At 53.7% G+C, this 23,784-nt stretch overlaps 1 protein-coding gene across 1 annotated transcript in view; it reads left to right on the forward strand.

Annotated features, from left to right (window-relative positions):
• Window positions 1-1,989: 1,989 nt before the first annotated feature.
• LOC149436248 (uncharacterized) overlaps window positions 1,990-23,784 on the forward strand; it is a 285,326-nt gene continuing 263,531 nt past the window's right edge. The window contains 2 exon segments of the mRNA XM_089661820.1: window positions 1,990-3,106; window positions 14,751-14,828. Coding sequence (XP_089517946.1) covers window positions 14,807-14,828 — 22 coding nt within the window. The 5' untranslated portion in view covers window positions 1,990-3,106; window positions 14,751-14,806.

Below are 23,784 nucleotides of genomic sequence, written 5' to 3' on the forward strand. Positions count from 1 at the left end.
ATGACCCCAGTGATGCCACAAGAACCTCTACGACCCCAGTGACACCCACAATAACCTCTATTGCCCCAGTGATGTCACAAGAACCTCTATGCCCCCAGTGACACCCACAAGAACCTTTAGGATTACAGTGTGCTCAGAAGAGCTATGACTCCAGTGATGCCCACAAGAACCTCTAAGACCCCAGTGATGCCACAAGAACCTCTATGACCCCAGTGATGCCGACAAGATCCTCCACAACCCCAGTGATGCCCAGAAGAACCTCTATGCCCCCATTGACACCCATAAAAACCTATATGACCCCAGTGACAACCAGAAGAGCTTATATGACCCCAATGATGCCAACTAGAACATCTATGACCCCAGTGATGCCCATTACAAGAACCTATACAACCCCAGTGATCCCACAAGAACCACTACGACCCCAGTGACACCCACAAGAACCTCTAGGATCACAGTGTGCTCACAGAATCTCCATGACCCCAGTGATGCACACAAGAACATCTACGACCTCAGTGATGCCACAAGAACCTCTACAAACCCCAGTGAAGCCCATTACAACAACCTCTATGACCCCAGTGACACCAGTATAGTCCCAGTGATGCTGACAAGAACCTCTACAACCCCAGTGATACCCAGAAGAACCTCTGTGCCCCCATTGACACCCATTAAAACCTCAATGACCCCAGTGACAACCAAAAGAACTTCTACGCCCCCAGTGATGCCCACTAGAACATATATGACCCCAGTGATGCCACAAGAATCTCTCCGACCCCAGTGACACCCAGAAGAACCTCTAGGATCACAGTGTGCTCACAAGAAACTCCATGAGCACAGTGATGCCACAAGAACCTCTATGGTCTCAGTGATGCCACAAGAACCTCTACTACCCCAATGACACCCACTGACAAGAACATCTACTACCCCAATGACACCCACTGACAAGAACCTCTACTACCCCAATGACACCCACTGACAAGAACCTCTACAACCCCCAGTGATGCCCAGAAGAACCTCTATGACCTCTGTGATGCCCATGACAAGAATGGTGGCCAGTGGCAGAAGGCCTGGAAGAAAATGTACATAGCAGGCATGGCTCCGGACACCTAAAAAGTGCCTGCGACGCTGGTGCTCCAGTGTGGATGGGCCTCAGGTCAATGTTTTAGTCAGGAAACGTCAGGACAGGTTTGTCCCCCCCCCCCCCCCCCCCGCGTACTACTGTCCCACAGGCAGGACGCTGACTGGTATCTACTGAAATTTGATTGGCTGGGCTGGAATTCTGTCAGGTGTTGCTTTGAGGGGGTCACAAATGGTGGCCAATCAAAAGCAAGCAAATTGCGAATCTCTCAGAGGACAGAGCTGACAAGTGTTTATTGTGGCCCGGGCCTACACAAAGGGGACATGTTGTCCTATATGCAAGCTGTATAGACCAGGGACCACAGGTACAGCTCTTTCCAACCCAGCTGGAGACATGCTGGGACTTGTAGTTCACCAACCACTGTACATTGATGAACCTGCATTGTATGTGCACATTTGTAAGGTGTCATTATTGAACGCAGAGTTGTACTGAGTGCCATCAACAGCCCTGTGATTGGCGGATATCTGAGGTAAAATAGTCCCTCCTCAGGTGAGCGGCGGGGCTCCTCTGTACAGGTGTGCTCCGCCCCGCGCAGGGATACGAGGTGTGGCCGCTGAACCAACTCACGACTCGGCCCCGAAACCCCGCCCGTTTTGACAGCTGACCACGCCTTTCTTTCTCCTATTGGCTGATGTCTCAGCTCCACGTCAATCATCCCTGTCACCTGTGCGGTGTCCTCCTCCCCAGTCCCTGGCACGGTCCGACCTCCCCCTCTGCCGCTGTGGGATGGGTCGGGCCGTCCCCTGGGGCTATTGGAGGTGAGCTGAACCATGCGGGGAGGAGGGGGGAGGAGAGCGATGGGAGGAGCCGGGCGCTCCGCTCACTCTTCTGTCTGGTTGTTGTGTGCAGTGTGCACCTGCTGGCAGCGCTGAGCGCCGGGGATCCGGGACGGGCGACAGGGATCCGCCGACACACGGGAACTTCTCCGGGATACTTTACCGGGGACTCGCCGGCACTTGCCGCACTGCTCCGGACCGGGAACCCCCTCTAATTTTGCTCCGGACCGGGAACCCCCTCTAATTCTGCTTCGGATCGGGAACCCCCTCTAATTCTGCTTCGGATCGGGAACCCCCTCTAATTCTGGACAGCTATGGACTGAGCACCCCTCCAGATCCTGCACTGCTCCAGGCTGAGCACCCCTCCAGATCCTGCACTTCTCCAGGCTGAGCACCCCTCCAGATCCTGCGCTGCTCCAGGCTGAGCACCCCTCCAGATCCTGCGCTGCTCCAGGCTGAGCACCCCTCTGATCCTGACTTACTATGGACCTAGCACTGCTCTGACCCCACCGGACTGAGCACCCCTCCAAATCCTGCACCTCTCCGGACTGAGCACCCCTCCAAATCCTGCACCTCTCCGGACTGAGCACCCCTCCAAATCCTGCACCTCTCCGGACTGAGCACCCCTCCAAATCCTGCACCGCTCTGGACTGTGCACCCCTCCAAATTCTGTACCTCTCCGGACTGAGCACCCCTCTGGACTGAGCACCCCTCCAAATTCTGTATCTCTCCGGACTGAGCACCCCTCCAAATCTTGCTGTGCTTTGAACCAGGGCCCCCCTCTGATCCTGCACTGCTCCAGACTGAGCACCCCCTCTAATCCTGATTTACTATGGACCTAGCACCCCTCTGATCCTGCTCTGCTCCACACTGAGCACCCCTCTGATCCTGCTCTGTTCTGGACCAAGCACCCCTCCAAATCCTGTGTCACCTCAGATTGACCATTACAAATTCAGAACTGGATCGAACGCCCCACCAAATCTTCAATCACTCCAGACTGAGCACCCTTCTACAACCTGCTCTGCTCCGGACTGAGCACCCTTCCAAATCTTGCACTGCTGTGAACCAGGGCCCCTGACTGATCTTGTACTGCTCCGGACCGAGCGCTTCTCCATATCCTGCACCGCCGTGGACAGAGCGCCCCTCCAAATCTGCAACTGCTATGGATTGAGCATCCCTCCATATCCTGCTCCAGGTACCCCCCCCCCCCTTCTATGGATGGGCTCTGATTGTATCCATCTGTCATCCCTTCTAAATACCCCCCCCCCTGATTTGTACTATGGATAGGTTCTGATGATTCACAACCCTGGTCCCTATCCTGCACCCCCCTCTGACCTGTCACCTTTCCTGCACCCCCCTCTGACCTGTCACCTTTCCTGCACCCCCCTCTGACCTGTCACCTTTCCTGCACCCCCCTCTGACCTGTCACCTTTCCTGCACCCCCCTCTGACCTGTCACCTTTCCTGCACCCCCCTCTGACCTGTCACCTTTCCTGCACCCCCCTCTGACCTGTCGCCTTTCCTGCACCCCCCTCTGACCTGTCACCTTTCCTGCACCCCCCCCCTCCTGACCTGTCACCTTTCCTGCACCCCCCCCCTCCTGACCTGTCACCTTTCCTGCACCCCCCCCTCCTGACCTGTCACCTTTCCTGCACCCCCCCCTCCTGACCTGTCACCTTTCCTGCACCCCCCCCCTCCTGACCTGTCACCTTTCCTGCACCCCCCCCCCCTGACCTGTCACCTTTCCTGCACCCCCCCCCCTGACCTGTCACCTTTCCTGCACCCCCCCCTGACCTGTCACCTTTCCTGCACCCCCCCCTGACCTGTCACCTTTCCTGCACCCCCCCCTGACCTGTCACCTTTCCTGCACCCCCCCCTGACCTGTCACCTTTCCTGCACCCCCCCCTGACCTGTCACCTTTCCTGCACCCCCCCCCTCACCTGTCACCTTTCCTGCACCCCCCCCTCACCTGTCACCTTTCCTGCACCCCCCCCTCACCTGTCACCTTTCCTGCACCCCCCCCTCACCTGTCCTGCACCCCCCCTCACCTGTCACCTTTCCTGCACCCCCCCTTCACCTGTCACCTTTCCTGCACCCCCCCCTCACCTGTCACCTTTCCTGCACCCCCCCCTCACCTGTCACCTTTCCTGCACCCCCCCCCTCACCTGTCACCTTTCCTGCACCCCCCCCCTCACCTGTCACCTTTCCTGCACCCCCCCCCCTCACCTGTCACCTTTCCTGCACCCCCCCCTCACCTGTCACCTTTCCTGCACCCCCCCTCACCTGTCCTGCACCCCCCCCTCACCTGTCACCTTTCCTGCACCCCCCCTTCACCTGTCACCTTTCCTGCACCCCCCCTCACCTGTCACCTTTCCTGCACCCCCCCCCCTCACCTGTCACCTTTCCTGCACCCCCCCCCCTCACCTGTCACCTTTCCTGCACCCCCCCCCTCACCTGTCACCTTTCCTGCACCCCCCCTCACCTGTCCTGCACCCCCCCTCACCTGTCCTGCACCCCCCCCCTTACCTGTCACCTTTCCTGCACCCCCCCCCTCACCTGTCACCTTTCCTGCACCCCCCCCCTCACCTGTCACCTTTCCTGCACCCCTCCTCACCTGTCACCTTTCCTGCACCCCCCCCCTCACCTTTCCTGCACCCCCCCTCACCTGTCACCTTTCCTGCACCCCCCCTCACCTGTCACCTTTCCTGCACCCCCCCCCTCACCTGTCACCTTTCCTGCACCCCCCCCCCTCACCTGTCACCTTTCCTGCACCCCCCCCCCTCACCTGTCACCTGTCCTGCACCCCCCCCCCCTCACCTGTCCTGCACCCCCCCCCTCACCTGTCCTGCACCCCCCCCCCTCACCTGTCCTGCACCCCCCCCCCTCACCTGTCCTGCACCCACCCCCCCTTACCTGTCACCTTTCCTGCACCCCCCCCTCACCTGTCACCTTTCCTGCACCCCCCCCCCCTCACCTGTCACCTTTCCTGCACCCCCCCCCTCACCTGTCACCTTTCCTGCACCCCCCCCCTCACCTGTCACCTTTCCTGCACCCCCCCCTCACCTGTCACCTTTCCTGCACCCCCCCCCTCACCTGTCACCTTTCCTGCACCCCCCCTTGTCCTGTGATTCTTATCTGTCCTGCACCTTCTATCACCTGTCCTGCTCCCCCTTATCCTTAGTCATGCACCCATTTCCACCTGTCATGCTTCCCCTCTTACCTATCCTGCACTCCCCATCACCTGTCCTGCACTCCTCCCCCTGACTACTTCTATGGATAGGCTCTGATAATTCTCCACCCTAATCCCCCTCAAATCCTGCACCCCCCCCCCCCCCCCCATCCTTGCTAGTCATGCACCCATTGTCACCAGTCATGCTTCCCCTCTTACCTGTCCTGCGCTCCTCATCACCTGTCCTGCACTCCTCCCTCCCCCTCCCCTGACTACTTCTATGGATATCCACTCTGATCCCTATCATATCCTGCACCTCCTGTCACCTGTTGTGCTTCCCCTCCCACCTGTCACCTGTCCTGCACTCCTCTCCTCACTATAGATGGACACTGATAATATATCTCTGACCAGTCCATATCCTGCCCTTCCCCCTCTCCCTGGCGCTGTCTATAGATGGGTTCTGGTAAGTCTCTAGTCTGATCCCTTCCAAATTCTGCACCGCTTGTACCTGTCCTGCACCGCTCTCTCCTTGCCTGCCCTCCCTCCATCTCCTCCTGTATCCCCCCCAAAACTATAATCCCTGCTATAACCCTTCCTCTGCCCCCCTCCTGATCCTGCACTCCATATACCTCCACCTTAATTGCTATCATATCCTGCACCTCCCTTCCTGTCATACTTCCCCTCTCACCTGTCATACTTCCCCTCTCACCCGTCATACTTCCCCTCTCACCCGTCATACTTCCCCTCTCACCCGTCATACTTCCCCTCTCACCCGTCATACTTCCCCTCTCACCCGTCATACTTCCCCTCTCACCCGTCATACTTCCCCCATCACCCGTCATACTTCCCCCATCACCCGTCATACTTCCCCCATCACCCGTCATACTTCCCCCATCACCCGTCATACTTCCCCCATCACCCGTCATACTTCCCCCATCACCCGTCATACTTCCCCCATCACCCGTCATACTTCCCCCATCACCCGTCATACTTCCCCCATCACCCGTCATACTTCCCCCATCACCCGTCATACTTCCCCCATCACCCGTCATACTTCCCCCATCACCCGTCATACTTCCCCCATCACCCGTCCTGCGCTCCCCATCACCCGTCCTGCACCCCCCCCCCCCACGCTCCCCATCACCCGTCCTGCGCTCCTCCCCTCCTTCCCCTGATTTCTTTTATTCTTTTCTGGTTAGGCTCTAATTCACCACCCTGATCCCTATCAAATCCTGCACCCCCCCCCCCCCGTCCTACGCTCCTTATCACCTGTCCTGCACTCCCAGGCCCCCCCCCCCCATCTGCCCTGCACCCCCTCACCTGTGCTTATCACCTGTCCTGCTCCCCCTTATCCTTAGTCATGCACCCATTGTCACCTGTCATGCTTCCCCTCTTACCTGTCCTGCACTCCCCATCACCTGTCCTGCACTCCCCATCACCTGTCCTGCACTCCCCATCACCTGTCCTGCACTCCTCTCCTCCTTCCCCTGATTTCTTTTATGGATAGGCTCTGATAATTCACCACCCTGATTCCTATCAAATCCTGCAACCCCCACGCTCCCTATCACCTGTCCTGCACCCCCAGGCCCCCCCTCATCTGTCCTGCACCCCCTCACCTGTGCTTATCACCTGCCCTGCACCCCCCCGCACCTTCTCTCACCTGTCCTGCGCCCCCTTATCCTTAGTCATGCACCCATTGTCACCTGTCATGCTTCCCCTCTTACCTGTCCTGCACTCACAATCACCTGTCCTGCACTCCTCCCTCCCCCTCCCCTGACTACTTCTCTGGATATCCACTCTGATCCCTATCAAATCCTGCACCTCCCCCCATATCCTGCACCTCCTGTCACCTGTTGTGCTTCCCCTCCCATCTGTCACCTGTCCTGCACTCCTCTCCTCACTATAGATGGACACTGGCGCTGTCTATAGATGGGTTCTGGTAAGTCTCTAGCCTGATCCTTTCCAAATTCTGCACCGCTTGTACCTGTCCTGCACCGCTTGTACCTGTCCTGCACTGCTCTCTCCTTGCCTGCCCTCCCTCCATCTCCTCCTGTATCCCCCCCCCCCCAAACTATAATCCCTGTTATAACCCTTCCTCTGCCCCCCTCCTGATCCTGCACTCCATACACCTCCACCTTAATTGCTATCATATCCTGCACCTCCCTTCCTGTTAACTGTCCTGTACCACCTGTCATACTCCCCCCCCCCCCCCCCATCACCTGTCATACTCCCCCCCCCCCCCAATCACCTGTCATACTCCCCCCCCCCCCCCCCCATCACCTGTCATACTCCCCCCCCCCCCCCCATCACCTGTCATACTCCCCCCCCCCCCCCATCACCTGTCATACTCCCCCCCCCCCCCCCCCCCCATCACCTGTCCTGCGCTCCTCCCCTCCTTCCCCTGATTTCTTTTATTCTTTTCTGGTTAGGCTCTAATTCACCACCCTATCAAATCCTGCACACCTGTGCTTATCACCTGCCCTGCACCCCCCCGCACCTTCTATCACCGGTCCTGCACCCCCTTATCCTTAGTCATGCACCCATTGTCACCATTCATGCTTCCCCTCTTACCTGTCCTGCACTCCTCCCTCCCCCTCCCCTGACTACTTCTGTGGATATCCACTCTGATCCCTATCAAATCCTGCACCTCCCCCCATATCCTGCACCTCCTGTCACCTGTTGTGCTTCCCCTCCCACCTGTCACCTGTCCTGCACTCCTCTCACTGTAGATGGACACTGATAATATATCTCTGACCAGTCCATATCCTGCCCTTCCCCCTCTCCCTGGTGCTGTCTATAGATGGGTCCTGGTAAGTCTCTAGCCTGATCCCTTCCAAATTCTGCACCGCTTGTACCTGTCCTGCACTGCTCTCTCCTTGCCTGTCCTCCCTCCATCTCCTCCTGTATCCCCCCCCCCCCCCAAAACTATAATCCCTGCTATAACCCTTCCTCTGCCCCCCTCCTGATCCTGCACTCCATACACCTCCACCTTAATTGCTATCATATCCTGCACCTCCCTTCCTGTTAACTGTCCTGTACCACCTGTCATACTTCCCCTCTCACCCGTCATACTTCCCCTCTCACCTGTCATACTTCCCCTCTCACCCGTCATACTTCCCCTCTCACCTGTCATACTTCCCCTCCCCCCCCTCGCCTGTCCTGCGCTCCCCCCCCATCGCCTGTCCTGCGCTCCCCCCCCATCGCCTGTCCTGCGCTCCCCCCCCATCGCCTGTCCTGCGCTCCCCATCACCTGATTTCTTTTCTGGTTAGGATCTAATTCACCACCCTGATCCCTATCAAATCCTGCACCCCCCCTGTCCTACGCTCCTTATCACCTGTCCTGCACTCCCAGGCCCCCCCCCCCCCTCATCTGCCCTGCACCCCCTCACATGTGCTTATCACCTGTCCTGCTCCCCCTTATCCTTAGTCATGCACCCATTTCCACCTGTCATGCTTCCCCTCTTACCCGTCCTGCACTCCCCATCACCTGTCCTGCACTCCCCATCACCTGTCCTGCACTCCCCATCACCTGTCCTGCACTCCCCATCACCTGTCCTGCACTCCCCATCACCTGTCCTGCACTCCCCATCACCTGTCCTGCACTCCTCTCCTCCTTCCCCTGATTTCTTTTATGGATAGGCTCTGATAATTCACCACCCTGATTCCTATCAAATCCTGCACCCCCCCCCCCGTGCTGTGCTTATCACCTGCCCTGCACCCCCCCCCCCCCCTGTGCTGTGCTTCTTATCACCGGCCCAGTACCCCCCCTTATGTCACCTGTCCTGCACCCCCTTATCCTTAGTGATGCACCCATTGTTACCTGTCCTGCACTCCCCATCACCTGTCCTGCACTCCCCATCACCTGTCCTGCACTCCCCATCACCTGTCCTGCACTCCCCATCACCTGTCCTGCACACCTCCCTCCCCTGACTACTTCTATGGATATCCACTCTGATCCCTATCAAATCCTGCACCTCCCCCCATATCCTGCACCTCCTGTCACCTGTTGTGCTTCCCCTCCCACCTGTCACCTGTCACCTGTCCTGCACTCCTCTCACTATAGATGGACACTGATAATATATCTCTGACCAGTCCATATCCTGCCCTTCCCCCTCTCCCTGGCGCTGTCTATAGATGGGTCCTGGTAAGTCTCTAGCCTGATCCCTTCCAAATTCTGCACCGCTTGTACCTGTCCTGCACTGCTCTCTCCTTGCCTGCCCTCCCTCCATCTCCTCCTGTATCCCCCCCCCCAAACTATTATCCCTGCTATAACACTTCCTCTGCCCCCCCTCCTGATCCTGCACTCCATATACCTCCAGCACCTGTGCCCAGCCCCCCCCCCCGAGCTACTCCATGACCCCCATATCTGAGCTGTGCTCCTCCTCTCCTGTCCTCAACTTGCTACCTCCTTCTCCCCGTCTGTGCTCTGCTGTTCCCTGTTCACCTCCATCCCTCTGCACCTTCCTTTATTTATCATCTGTATATAGTGCTGACAGTTTACATCGCGCTGTACACCTTCTACATACCTGTCATCCCTCATGTCACCCCTCCTCCATCAACTGTCATCCTGGATAGAGAAGTCTGCTCTCTGTGCTGACACCCCCTCATCCTCTACTAATATTCTTCTCCTGTGTCCCCCTCCTGTATGGACCCCTTACGTTGTCTACTAACGTCCATCACCTGTCATCCCTATTACATGTCATCCCCCCTTTATACTGACCCCCGTTATCTTTTTCATGGTGTATATAGGCTGTCATCTTCGTTACAAAGTCCTATTTCTTCTGCTGTCATATACATGGGAGACATTAGTGTGACATCACTTTGCGGACCCCCCATGCTTCCTCCACTATTACCCCTGTGTCCTCCTCCTGTACTGACCCCCCCCCCCCATGCTTCCTCCACTATTACCCCTGTGTCCTCCTCCTGTACTGACCCCCCCCCCCCCCATGCTTCCTCCACTATTACCCCTGTGTCCTCCTCCTGTACTGACCCCCCCCCCCCCCCATGCTTCCTCCACTATTACCCCTGTGTCCTCCTCCTGTACTGACCCCCCCCCCCCCCCATGCTTCCTCCACTATTACCCCTGTGTCCTCCTCCTCCTCCTGTACTGACCCCCCCCCCCCCCATGCTTCCTCCACTATTACCCCTGTGTCGTCCTCCTCCTCCTGTACTGACCCCCCATGCTTCCTCCACTATTACCCCTGTGTCCTCCTCCTGTACTGACCCCCCCATGCTTCCTCCACTATTACCCCTGTGTCGTCCTCCTCCTGTACTGACCCCCCATGCTTCCTTCACTATTACCCCTGTGTCCTCCTCCTGTACTGACCCCCCCATGCTTCCTCCACTATTACCCCTGTGTCGTCCTCCTCCTGTACTGACCCCCCCATGCTTCCTCCACTATTACCCCTGTGTCGTCCTCCTCCTGTACTGACCCCCCCATGCTTCCTCCACTATTACCCCTGTTTCCTCCTCCTCCTGTACTGACCCCCATGCTTCCTCCACTATTACCCCTGTGCCGTCCTCCTCCTGTACTGACCCCCCCATGCTTCCTCCACTATTACCCCTGTGTCGTCCTCCTCCTGTACTGACCCCCCCCCATGCTTCCTCCACTATTACCCCTGTGCCGTCGTCCTCCTGTACGGGCCCCCCCATGCTTCCTCTACTAATACCCCCGTGTCCTCCTCTGTACTGACCCCCCCCATACTTCCTCTACTAATACCTCTGTGTCCTCCCCTGTATTGACCCCTCCCCTATACTTCCTCTATTAATACCCCTGTGTCGTCCTCTGTACTGACCCCCCCCCCCCATACTTCCTCTATTAATGCCCCCGTATCCTCCTCTGTACTGATCCCTTTATACTGACCCCCCCATACTTCCTCTACTAATACCCCCGTGTCCTCCTCTGTACTGACCCCCCCATACTTCCTCTACTAATACTACTGTGTCGTCCTCTGTACTGACCCCCCCCCCATACTTCCTCTACTAATACCCCCGTGTCATCCTCTGTACTGACCCCCCCCCCATACTTCCTCTACTAATACCCCCGTGTCCTCCTCTGTACTGACCCCCCCATACTTCCTCTACTAATACCCCCGTGTCCTCCTCTGTACTGACCCCCCCCCCATACTTCCTCTACTAATACCCCCGTGTCCTCCTCTGTACTGACCCCCCCCCCATACTTCCTCTACTAATACCCCTGTGTCGTCCTCTGTACTGACCCCCCCCCCCCATACCTCCTCTATTAATGCCCCTGTATCCTCCTCTGTACTGATCCCTTTATACTGACCCCCCCATACTTCCTCTACTAATGCCCCTGTATCCTTCTCTGTACTGATCCCTTTATACTGACCCCCCCATACTTCCTCTACTAATGCCCCTGTATCCTCCTCTGTACTGATCCCTTTATACTGACCCCCCCCCCCCCCATACTTCCTCTACTAATGCCCCTGTATCCTTCTCTGTACTGATCCCTTTATACTGACCCCCCATACTTCGTCTACTAATACCTCTGTGTCCTCCTCTGTACTGACCCCCCCCCCCCATACTTCCTCTACTAATACCCCTGTGTCCTCCTCTATACTGACCCCCTTCCCCTATACTTCCTCTACTAATACCCATGTTCTCCTCTATACTGACCCCCCCCCCATACTTCCTCTACTAATACCCCTGTGTCCTCTATACTGACCCCCTTCCCCTATACTTCCTCTACTAATACCCGTGTTCTCCTCTATACTGACCCCCCCCCCCATACTTCCTCTACTAATACCCCGTGTCCTCCTCTGTACTGCCCCCCCCATACTTCCTTAAATAATACCCCTGTTTCCTCCTCTGTACTGACCCCCCCCATACTTCCTCTACTAATACCTGTGTTCTCCTCTATACTGACCCCCCCATACTTCCTCTACTAATACCCCTGTGTCCCCCTCTGTACTGACCCCCCATACTTCCTCTACTAATACCCCTGTGTTCTCCTCTGTACTGACCCCCCATACTTCCTCTACTAATACCCCTGTGTTCTCCTCTGTACTGACCCCCCATACTTCCTCTAATACCCCTGTGTCCTCCTCTGTATTGACCCCCATACTTCCTCTACTAATACCCGTGTCCTCCTCTGTACTGACCCCCCATACTTCCTCTAATACCCCTGTGTCCTCCTCTGTATTGACCCCCATACTTCCTCTAATACCCCTGTGTCCTCCTCCATACTGACCCCCCATACTTCCTCTACTAATACCCCTGTGTCCTCCTCTGTACTGACCCCCCATACTTCCTCTACTAATACCCCTGTGTCCTCCTCCATACTGACCCCCCATACTTCCTCTACTAATACCCCTGTGTCCTCCTCTGTACTGACCCCCCCCCCCCCCATACTTCCTCTACTAATACCGCTGTGTTCTCCTCTGTATTGACCCCCATACTTCCTCCTCATCTGTTTCCCCTATGACACGTCTCCCTTCCATCCTTCTCTCCATGCCCCATCTTCACCCCAAATCTCGTTCTCCACAGCCCATGCAGTCATTCTCCCCAATCCGTCTCTATTATAAATTTCCTCCTCACAGATCTCCTCCATTACTTCACCTGTCTTTATATTAACCCCTTCATTGTGTTCTGCAGTCACCGCGCTCCTCTCTCTGCTGGTTCACAATTACACAATGCTGATCACGCCATTCACCATTGTTCCTTCCCCGTTCTATTCACCTTTTATTAGGAGATATTTCCTTGTCTGTTTCCTGTATTGACGCCCCCCCCCCCCCCACCCGCTGTGTCGCTGGTCATGGAACTTGCTGTCTTTATTATTAGGCTCCATGCACAGTAGCGTTTTTTTTTTTTTTTTTTCTTTTTTTAGCTCCTTGAAGCTAGTGTTGGCATTTTTTTCTGCTCCTAGAAGCAAATAGTGTTCTCCTGTGTCCATGCACACTACTTTTTTTGCAGCATTTTGTGAGCTTCAGTGTCTAGGAGCAAAAAAAAAATTGTTTTTGTATAATTTTTCCAGCAGAAAAAAAGGCTAAATGCTTCTAAAACGCTCTTAACAGCTCTTTTCTAGCCTTTTAATGTTCTTCCTCTACATATACAGTAAAAAAAGGTAATGCTCCTGAACACTACTAAAAACGCTATTACCGGCATTTTTTATCCAGGGTTTCTTCCAGTGTTTTCTGAGCTTGAAAAACACTGGTGTGTATGGAGCCTGACTTTTTACTTTTTAAGAAAGTGTTTTTTTTTTTTCTTCCTTCTGTGTACCTCCTGTCATCCATTACTTGTCTCCATTCTGAGAGCTAATCCTACAGTCTGTCAACTTTTGTTCACCCTTTATTTCCTCTGATCTCTCCCCTCTCTGTCCTTTCTCTGTTCTTCCTCCCTCTCTGCTCTCCTCCCTTCATTCCCCCCTCCCCGCTCCTTTCTTCTCTGCTCCCATCACTTCTCTGACCTCTTTGCTCTCCTTTTCTGCTCTCTCTCCCCCCCTCTATTCTCATTTTTCTCTGCTCTACTCCCTGCAACCCCCTCCACTCCTCCTCTCTACTCTGCCCCCTTTCTGCTCTCACCACCTGCTCTCTGATCTCTCCTATCTCCGTTTTCATTTCTCTCTGCTCGACTCCCTGCACCCCTCCCGGGTCTCTGACCCCTTTGCTCTTCCCCCTCTGTTCTTGTTTCTCTTTCTGCTCTACTCCCTGCCACCCCCCCCCTTACTCTCCTCTGTATTCCCCCCCTCGTTCTTCCAACTCTTTTCTCTCGCCCCTCTGTTCTTCTTGTGCTTTACTCCTTGCCCCCCCTCTTTCCTCTTCTTTACTCTCTCCCTTCTGTTCTCTTCCCTCTCTGCTCTCCTCCTCTCAACCATTACCCCTCTCTGCTCTCTTCTTCTCTGCTCTCCCTCTATCTGTTCTCTGCTCTCGCCCCTCTGTGCTCTAACCCCTCTCTGTGCTCCAACCTCTGTGCTCTTCTCTCTGCGTTTACCGCTCTGTTCTTCCTGCGCTCTGCTAACCCCACCCCATTCTCTGACCTCTACTCCTTGCTCTCATCCCTCAGTTCTTCCTTCTTCTCTCTGCTCTCCTTCCTTTGTTCCCCTTCACTTTGTGCCCTCCCTCTCTGACAGTCTTCACCTCTCTGACCCTCACCCCCCTGTCTTCCCCTCCCTGACCCTCTTCCCCCCCTGTCTTCCCCTCTCTGACCCTCTCCCCCCTGTCTTTCCCCTCTCTGACCCTCTCCCCCCTGTCTTCCCCTCTCTGACCCTCTCCCCCCTGTCTTTCCCCTCTCTGACCCTCTCCCCCCTGTCTTCCCCTCTCTGACCCTCTCCCCCCTGTCTTCCCCTCTCTGACCCTCTCCCCCCTGTCTTCCCCTCTTTGACCCTCTCCCCCCCTGTCTTCCCCTCTCTGACCCTCTTCCCCCCTGTCTTTCCCCTCTCTGACCCTCTTCCCCCCTGTCTTTCCCCTCTCTGACCCTCTTCCCCCCTGTCTTTCCCCTCTCTGACCCTCTTCCCCCCTGTCTTTCCCCTCTCTGACCCTCTTCCCCCCTGTCTTTCCCCCCTCTGCTCTCCTCCTCTGTACTCTCAACTACCTTTTTGCCCTCCTTTGTGCTCTGCTCGCTGCATTTTGTTTCAGTGCTCCCCCCCCCCCAAGCTGTGGGAGGTTGGCTTGGGGTTATTTTCCAGCTACTTACCACAATTTATTCTTCCTTAGAGCTGCCCTGCTCGCCTCATGCCCTCCAACCAAGTGACCCCCCCCAGACGGAGGCCATGTCTCTCCTGTGTGTTCGAGGTGAGTGCACTTATATCCCATAATATTGGTGTCTTCTTTCTTGTCGCTCAGACCTTGCTAGGAAGGACGTCATATACTTGGGTGTATTCCGATTGGTATTCGCCCTGCGATGGCTTGGTGACTGTTTGCTGAGGGTCACAGTGAAACTTTTTATGTCATTTTCTATGAAAGGGCAGAAGAAAAAAAGGAAATTTGCGGTCATGCTTGTGAAAATGCTAGCGTCCTGGCTGTCTCTGGATTTAATGTTTCCTGGCTGACCCAGAATAATTGCTGTAAGCATGACAACCAGGGAAATGGCATTTTCAGAAGCAGATGGTTGGCTTTTGCAGTCTCTGTGTGGCTCTCATAATAGGTTATTTAATATCTCTTATAAACTTGTATAGAGGATAGTCTATAGCAGGGGTGTCAAACTCCATGTCATCGCGGGCCGTATCAGCAGTATGGTTGCCCTCAAAGGGCCGGTTGTATCTGTAAGACTAGATGTCCAGACCTCCCCCCCCTTACATCAGATGTTAGGAATCCCACACCCTCCCTAACATCACCGTGCACCCCCTTTGGGGGCAGAGCTGGAAAGCAGAAAGTGCAGGGTCTGGAGGAGGACCAGAGGAGGAGTGGAGTCAGTTACCAGAGTCTGCTGAATGCTGAGACCGGGGGAGGTAGAGATGAGGTGGTGCTGCTGCTGTACAGAGAGGTGCAGGATTTGGCAGAGGAGTTCTATTCTCTCTGCTGCCGACTGCTGAGACAAGGGGGGGGCTGAGACAAGGGGGTACCTGGAGGAGAGGTGCAAGGGCCACATGATATGGTCTGGAGGGTCGAATTCGGTCCGCGGGTCTTGCGTTTGACACCTGTGATCTATAGGCTGTGATCGTGGACCTCTGTTTCTGAAAATGCAAGTTTCTTTGCTGTCATGGCTAACGTGACTTTGATTTGTCAGTGTAGCTGAGAAACTTTGCTTTTCCTGACCTCACTTGCTGCATGCTTGTTGTACGCCAGCAACTGAAAAAGGGTCTACTACTACTTCTAATCTTCCTAAATAAACGTCTGACATCACAATATACAGCACAGCAGGAAGATAACGTTCCCTGAGGTTCTCCCCCAGTGATCAGACTATACATTGTAACTTAGTAGCAAGAAATTTAATCTCCAAACACGGAAAGGTTTCTTCACAGTGAGAGCTGTGAGAATGTGGAATAGACTCCCTGAAGAGTTGGTTGTGGCCAGCTCAGTGGATTGCTGTAGGAAAGTCCTGGATTCTTTCTTGGATACACAGAATATAACTGGATATAACATTTATAGGGAAAGTTGATCCAGGGAATATCCGATTGTATCTCGGGGGATCAGGAAGGAATTTTTTTCCCAGCAGGAGCAAATTGGATCGTGCTTTGCTGGGTTTTTTATTGCCTTCCTCTGGATCAACTGTGGGTGTAGGATTATAACTTTTTTTTTTTTTTGGTTGAACTGGATGGAGTTTTGTCTTTTTTCAGCCAGACTAACTATGCAACTGCTAGACTGGTCCCCCCAGCCTCTTATCCCCCATGCTACAGCAGTCTATGGTCCTCTGACATCATCAAGACAAATGCAGGACCAATGGTTTACAAAAAGCAAAAGCCTGGTAACCCAGGGGCGGACTGACCATTTGGAAACTCGGGCACTGCTCGAGGGCCCGGGGTCAGTAGGGGGCCCCATGAGATGCCCCTGGTACCTTTTTCATAGGCTTTTTTGAGTTTGGGCAAGGACACAGGGGCCCCATGATCCCCTATTGCCCGGGGACCCCATGAGTTCTCAGTCCGCCCCTGAACTGGATCTAACATTTATAGGTAGGGTTGATCCAGGGAATATCCGATTGCCTCTCGGGGGATCAGGAAGGAATTTTTTTTCCAGCAGGAGCAAATTGGCTTTGCTGGGTTTTTTTGCCTTCCTCTGGATCAACTGTGGGTGTAGGATTATAACTTTTTATTTTTTTATGGTTGAACTGGATGAACTTTTGTCTTTTTTTTTTTCAGCCAGACTAACTATGTAAGTCACAAAGTGAGAGGCCACAATAGGGGCTGGTCTGTGTCAAACATTTGTGATCACACCCCAGAACTGCATACACCAGGATTTACATGCTTGTTTCATCTCTGATCCGGCATCTCAGCCCAGGAAGTAGATGGTGACCCTGGGCGATGCCTGAACAAAGATGGCTCCATCCTTCTGGAGAGAATAGCAGGCAACCGCATTGTAGAGAGGATATCGGATGCTAAGGGAGAGGTCCGGGACTTTCAGCATTTTGACAAGAATGTCAGCAATGGAAGACAAACACTTAAAAAGTTGCCTTGAGCTAGGTGATCGCATTTTTTGTTTTTTTTTTTTGGTTTAAAAGAAAATATGCGCCGGTGTCATTGCGAGGATGTCTGCGGGGTAATGTTTCTTGTTGATGTCCTTGCTTTGGGTGCGGAGTTCCTTTTTTGTTTCGGAAAATGTAAGAACTGGGTAGCGGTGCGGTATGTTTACCTGCGTCTCTTTGGTTTCATTTTCTGTCCCGGGGAATACTGTGTGCTGGCCACAATCGGGCCATTGTGCAGCATCTCCACCCTCACTTATCCTGTCCGCCTGGGGCTGCCGGGTCAGTGCACATCATTCATTCCCCGCTCCATACCGGAGATACAGGGCGGCTGGAGTTCAGTAGTAGAATGGAGAGGAAAAAAATGACAAGTCCGGGTCAGTCCACCCATTGTACGTCTACCGGCAAGTCCGCTCTTCTTATACAGTGAAGGAAATGCGTATTTGCTCCCCTGCTGATGCTGAATGGTCGCCCCTCACAAAGAAATGATCGATCTAAAAATCGAATGTTCGGTGTATTGTAACCCTGAGAGACAGAATACAACAACAAACTCAGCAGAAATGCGTCTAACAAATGATGACGGATCTGCATGTTCATGAGGGAAATAAGGATTTGATCCCCTTCACAAAACATGACTTAGTACTTGGTGGCCAATCCCTTGTTGCCAATCACAGAGGTCAGACGTTTCCTGGAGTTGGCCCCCAGGTTCGCACACATCTCAGGAGGGATTTTGGCCCACTCCTCTTGGCAGATCCTCTCCAAGTCATTAAGGTTTGTTGGCTGACGTTTGGCAACTCGAACTTTCAGCTCCCTCCACAGATTTTCAATCGGATTAAGGTGTGAAGACTGGCTAGGCCACTCCAGGACCTTAATGTGCTTCTTCTTGAGCCGCTCCTTTGTTGCCTTGGCCGTGTGTTTTGGGTCATTGTCATGCTGGAACACCCATCCATTACCCATTTTCAATGCCCTGGCTGAGGGAAGAAGGTTCTCACCCAAGATTTGATGGTACATTGCCCCGTCCATCGTCCCTTTGATGCGGTGCAGTTCTCCTGTCCCCGTAGCAGAAAAACACCCCCAAAGCAGAATGTTTCCACCACCATGTTTCACAGTTGGGATGGTGTTCTTGGTGTCATAGGCAGCATTCCTCCTCCTCCAAACACGGCGAGTTGAGTTGATGCCAAAGAGCTGGATTTTGGTTTCCTCTGACCACAACACTTTCCACCAGTCCTCCTCTGCATCATTCAGATGTTCAGTGGCAGACTTCAGACGGGCCTGGACATGTGCTTTCTTGAGCAGAGGGACCTTGCGGGCACTGCAGGATTTCAGTCCTTGTCGGCGTAGTGTGTTACCAATTGTTTTCTTGGTGACTGTGGTCCCAGCTGCCTGGAGATCATTGACAAGATCCTCACGTGTAGTTCTGGGATGATTCCTCACTGTTCTCATGATCATTGACACTCCACGAGGTGAGATCTTGCATGGTGCACCAGACCTAGGGAGACTGACACTTGTTTTGTGTTTCCTCCATTTGTGAATGATTGCACCAACTGTTGTCACCTTCTCACCAAGCTGCTTGGCCATAGTTTGGTAGCCCAGTCCAGCCTTGTGTAGGTCTACCATCTTGTCCCTGACATCCTTGGACAGCTCTTTGGTCTTTGCCATGGTGGAGAGTTTGGAATCTGATGGTTTGATTGCTCCTGTGGACAGGTGTCCTTTTATACAGGTAACAAAATGAGATTAGCAGCACTCCCTTTAAGAGACTGCTTCTAATCTCAGCTTGTTACCTGTATGAAAGACACCTGAGAGCCAGAAATCCTGCTGAATGATAGGAAATCAAATCCTTATTTCCCTCATGAACATGCAGATCAGTCATCATTTGTTAGACGCATTTCTGCTGAATTTGTTGTTGCTATTCTGTCTCTCAGTGTTACACCGAACATTCGATCATTTTTAGACCGATCATTTCTTTGTGAGGAGCGAACATTCAACATCAGCAGGGAAGCAAATATGCATTTTTTTCACTGTATGTCCTCAGATCTTCTGGACATTTCCCAATACTGTTACTGTCCACTCGGGTGTTTTGGTTGTCCCGACCACCTTTGCATGTTACAGATACTCCTGCTAGATTCACCAAAGTATACAATTAATATAAATCTAGCAGGGATGGTGGGAACCCCTGATAATGTGCAGAGCAGGTGTACAAACCCGGGAACTCGGCACAAGGATAGTGGGAACCCCTCATAATGGGCACAGCGGGTGTACAGAGTCGGGAACTCAGCACAGGGATGGTGGGAACCCTCATAATTGTCCTTTCTTGGAGAATTGATCTTGTAGAGTTTCCTTCCAGTTGGAAATCCGTTTTTTTTCTAGGTGCTCATATGTGTCCCCTAAGACTTGGCCGATTTTTCTGCTCCTCTATTGCTTTATCACGGTTTTAATGGATTGGAAGCTTCACCGTAAGTGTCACTTTGCTATCTTCGTTTGCCTGACTGCGACACATTTGCTCATTATTTGACCAATTAGCTGGGCCACTAGAACATTCGCCGTCCTGCCTTGGTGTCCAACTGCTCGGTAAGTGCAGCAACATGGAAGCAGCTCTTGTATGGTGTGTATTCATGGTCTTGTCGTTCGGGGAAATGTTCCGTATTTATACTCTGATCACACATTGTCAGGAGAACATTCTGTGATAAGGTTGTCATAGATGTGTGACATGTGACCAGCAGGAAGTGCGCCCCCCATCCCCCCCCCCCCCGTATATACCAGGAGCTCCAGAAGTAGTAAAAATGTGATCATCTTAATGTGTGAATCTGCACCTTTGGGGCTCATTTACACTTGCAGCGGCTTAAGCACACATCACAGCGCCTACCGCTTCAACATGCTCTTTTGATGTATTTTTTGATGCTTCACTGATGCTTCCATGATGCTTTTTTTGAAGATTTGCAAATGCCCTCTGTGTTGATTTTCTATTTGTTTTAAAGGTCCCCCAGCAGAACCCTAGCTTATTAGTACCCCCACTCAGCAGATCTCCAGCTCATTGGTACCTTAATTCACCAGATACCCCAGCTATCCACCTATTAGTACCCGTGTTCAGCAGATCCCCCGCTCAGTAGTAACCCCCAGCTCTGCCGATCCCCCTCTCGGCAGCTGCTCCCGGCTCTGCCGATCCCCCTCTCGGCAGCTGCTCCCACCTCTGCCGATCCCCTTCTCGGCAGCTGCTCCCACCTCTGCCGATCCCCCTCTCGGCAGCTGCTCCCGGCTCTGCCGATCCCCCTCTCGGCAGCTGCTCCCGGCTCTGCCGATCCCCCGCTCGGCAGCTGCTCCCGGCTCTGCCGATCCCCCGCTCGGCAGCTGCTCCCGGCTCTGCCGATCCCCCTCTCGGCAGCTGCTCCCGGCTCTGCCGATCCCCCTCTCGGCAGCTGCTCCCGGCTCTGCCGATCCCCCTCTCGGCAGCTGCTCCCGGCTCTGCCGATCCCCCGCTCGGCAGCTGCTCCCGGCTCTGCCGATCCCCCGGTTAGCTGATCTCTCTCTCTCTCGTCCCTGCTCACCTCCCGCTCTATTGCTCCCATGCTACGCACCATGTGCGCAAATTTCTCCTGCTCTGTTCCCCCAGCTCTGCAGATCCTCCGCCACTCAGTCCTCTCTCTCCAGTCCCTGCTCAACTTCCACTATAGCGTTTCCGTGTTGCATACCACATGTGCCGTCTGCTAGTTTCCCCGCTCACCTTCCTGCTTCTCCACACTGCGCTCCAGATGTGACGTCTACACCGGACACTTCCAGAATATGAACCGGGAATGACTACTGCTGATGTCTTTCCTGTGCGTGTGTTGGATTTCAGTGCATCCTGGGATATCTCTTACCAGCTTTGTAAGAAGTCACAAGGTGAGGGGCTGCAGCAGGGGCTGATCTGCGGTCCTACAACAAGGCACCACTCAGGACTGCTGCACATGCATTATCCGGCGACTCCCGGACTGTTACAAGGTGCCTATGCTCCAGATGAGCGTGTCCTGCTGAATAATCCATATCATCTGGCTAGAGAGAATGGAGCCACACGCAAACTCTCAGCCGCTTCAGCTAGTCTTCTCTTATGCCATGCTCCTCCTAGGCCATGCTCCTCCTAGGCCATGCTCCTCCTAGGCCATGCTCCTCCTAGGCCATGCTCCTCCTAGGCCATGCTCCTCCTAGGCCATGCTCCTCCTAGGCCATGCTCCTCCTAGGCCATGCTCCTCCTAGGCCATGCTCCTCCTAGGCCATGCTCCTCCAACGCGTTTCACCCTTCCATGGGCTTAATCGTAGGGGTGGACTCTAAACTTATGCCGGCTGATCGGAGCTGATCTGTGTCCAGACATTTGGAACACAACCAATTCCTGTACACATACCACGATTGACCCGACTGTCATCTCTAAGCTGGTATCTGCTGATCTAGGATGATACCTGAACAAATATGGTGCCATCCTTCTGTGGTGAAACGCAGATGAAAGCATTGCCAGGGGGAGCCCTGTGAGAAGTAATACCTGGAAGTCTAACCCTTCTACATTAGTTACCATACATTCACTGATTGTGATAAAAATCTGATGGCCGGTCCACTTCGGTTTCATCTGTACTGTGAAGGATTTGGCCATATATGCCTAATGCCAGCAAATTAATTGGGAGAGCGGCAGGTGGACTTACAGCGCCGCCAAGAACGGGGGCTACAAGGGGTGCATGGCACAAATGCAGTTGAAGCCAATGTTATGCGGAGCCGCACAATGAAGAAGCAGATGGCGCTGGGCAGGACGATTATTTTGTGAAGTCGAGATGGAATGCTTCACACATAGTTAGATGGGAGTTACTGCAAGTTAAATGATTTGGTGTAATAATGTAGATGTGTGTTAGAGGCTGACACCCTCCACCCAATTCTATACATCCGGGGTGCCCAACACATGACCCACTGGCTGTCTGCGGCCCACCATTGCTAGTCCTCCCCCTGCTGGGTGCCAGGTGGTAGAATGCTCTCGGTGTTTCAGGATCTGGCACTGAAGTAATAACTGTACTGTCCGACAGAGTGATCTCCACCCAATAGAAAAAGATGAGTTCTGGCCTGGAGGAGAGAATGAGTGATGTGGGAGCTTGTGATAAGTTAACCACTAATGTGGAAACCCCCCCCCCCCCCCCCCAAAAAAAAACCACACTGCCAGTGACCACCAATGCAGAGGGTTATTGTTGCGGCCACTGGCGCCAATGCAGAGGGTTATTGTTGCGGCCACTGGCGCCAATGTTGGGGGGTTATTGTTGCGTCCACTGGCGCCAATGCTGGGGGATTATTGTTGCGGCCACTGGCACCAATGCTGGGGGGTTATTGTTGCGGCCACTGGCGCCAATGCTGGGGGGTTATTGTTGCGGCCACTGGCGCCAATGCTGGGGGGTTATTGTTGCGGCCACTGGCGCCAATGCTGGGGGGTTATTGTTGCGGCCACTGGCGCCAATGCTGGGGGGTTATTGTTGCGGCCACTGGCGCCAATGCTGTGGAGTTATTGTTGCGGCCACTGGCGCCAATGCTGGGAGGGGTTTGTTGCGTCCACTGGCGCCAATGCTGGGAGGGGTTTGTTGCAGGCACTAGCGCCAATGCTGGGAGGGGTTTGTTGTGTCCACTGGCGCCAATGCTGGGAGGGGTTTGTTGCAGGCACTAGCGCCAATGCTGGGAGGGGTTTGTTGTGTCCACTGGCGCCAATGTTTTTTTTCATTTTTTTTATTTTTAATAAATTGCAAAGATTTCAAAACCAACTTCTTTCACATTATCATTATGGGGTATTGTTTGTAGAATGTTGAGGGACTGTAACATAACACAATGTGGCAAAGGTTAAGCGCTGGGAATACTTTCTGGATTCAGTGTATAGGGCTATATATAAAGATATTATAATGTTCACTTTTCTCCTCCCCTCCTCCTCCTTCTTTTTTTTTTTTTTTCTTCTTTTCTTTTTCTCTTCTTTATCCCTTTTCTCCTCACATCTTCTTCCTTCTCTTTTTTTTTTCCCGTTTTTTCTTTGCTCTTCTCTACTTCCTTTCCTGTTTTCTCCTCTTCTCTGTTTTCTCCTCTTCTTTGTTTTCTCCTCTCTCTCTCCTCGCTCTCCCCCCCCCCTCTCTCTCTCTCCCCCCCCCCTCTCTCTCTCCTCGCTCTCCCCCCCCCCCCCCCCATCCCCATCAAATGCAGCCACTTGGTCCTGTCATTGGGCAGTGAAGTAAAAGCAGCAGCAGACTAAAGAGTTTGTCACTCTGCTGTCTTCACCTATCAGCATACTCCTTAGCAGGTTTGCACTCAAGGATAGCTGATTGGCCCCTTGTGCTGTTTCACCCTCTTATCTGCACTGTGCTGCACAGGGACTACAGGAGGTTAGTCCTAAGTCAAATTTAGGTGCTTACATTGTAGGCCTTTGAAACTGAGCTCTGCGGGAAAAAAAGCCTCTCGTATTAATATATTCCTTAATAACCAGAGGATATAAATCCACTTTGTGTGCACTAAATTCCTTTACAAACCCAGCTATTATCTTGTAAAATTAGTATGGACATCACCGTGCAGTGCATAGCCTGCGCCGAGAGCAGGGCTGTGGGAGGAACCCAGCAGGCTCCACCCTCTACAGGAAGAGACGGTGACAAGACCAG

Source organism: Staurois parvus, unplaced genomic scaffold, assembly GCF_062004578.1.
Source record: "Staurois parvus isolate SC_StPar_1 unplaced genomic scaffold, SC_StPar_1.0 ptg001394l, whole genome shotgun sequence".
Classification (NCBI taxonomy): Eukaryota; Metazoa; Chordata; class Amphibia; order Anura; family Ranidae; genus Staurois; species Staurois parvus.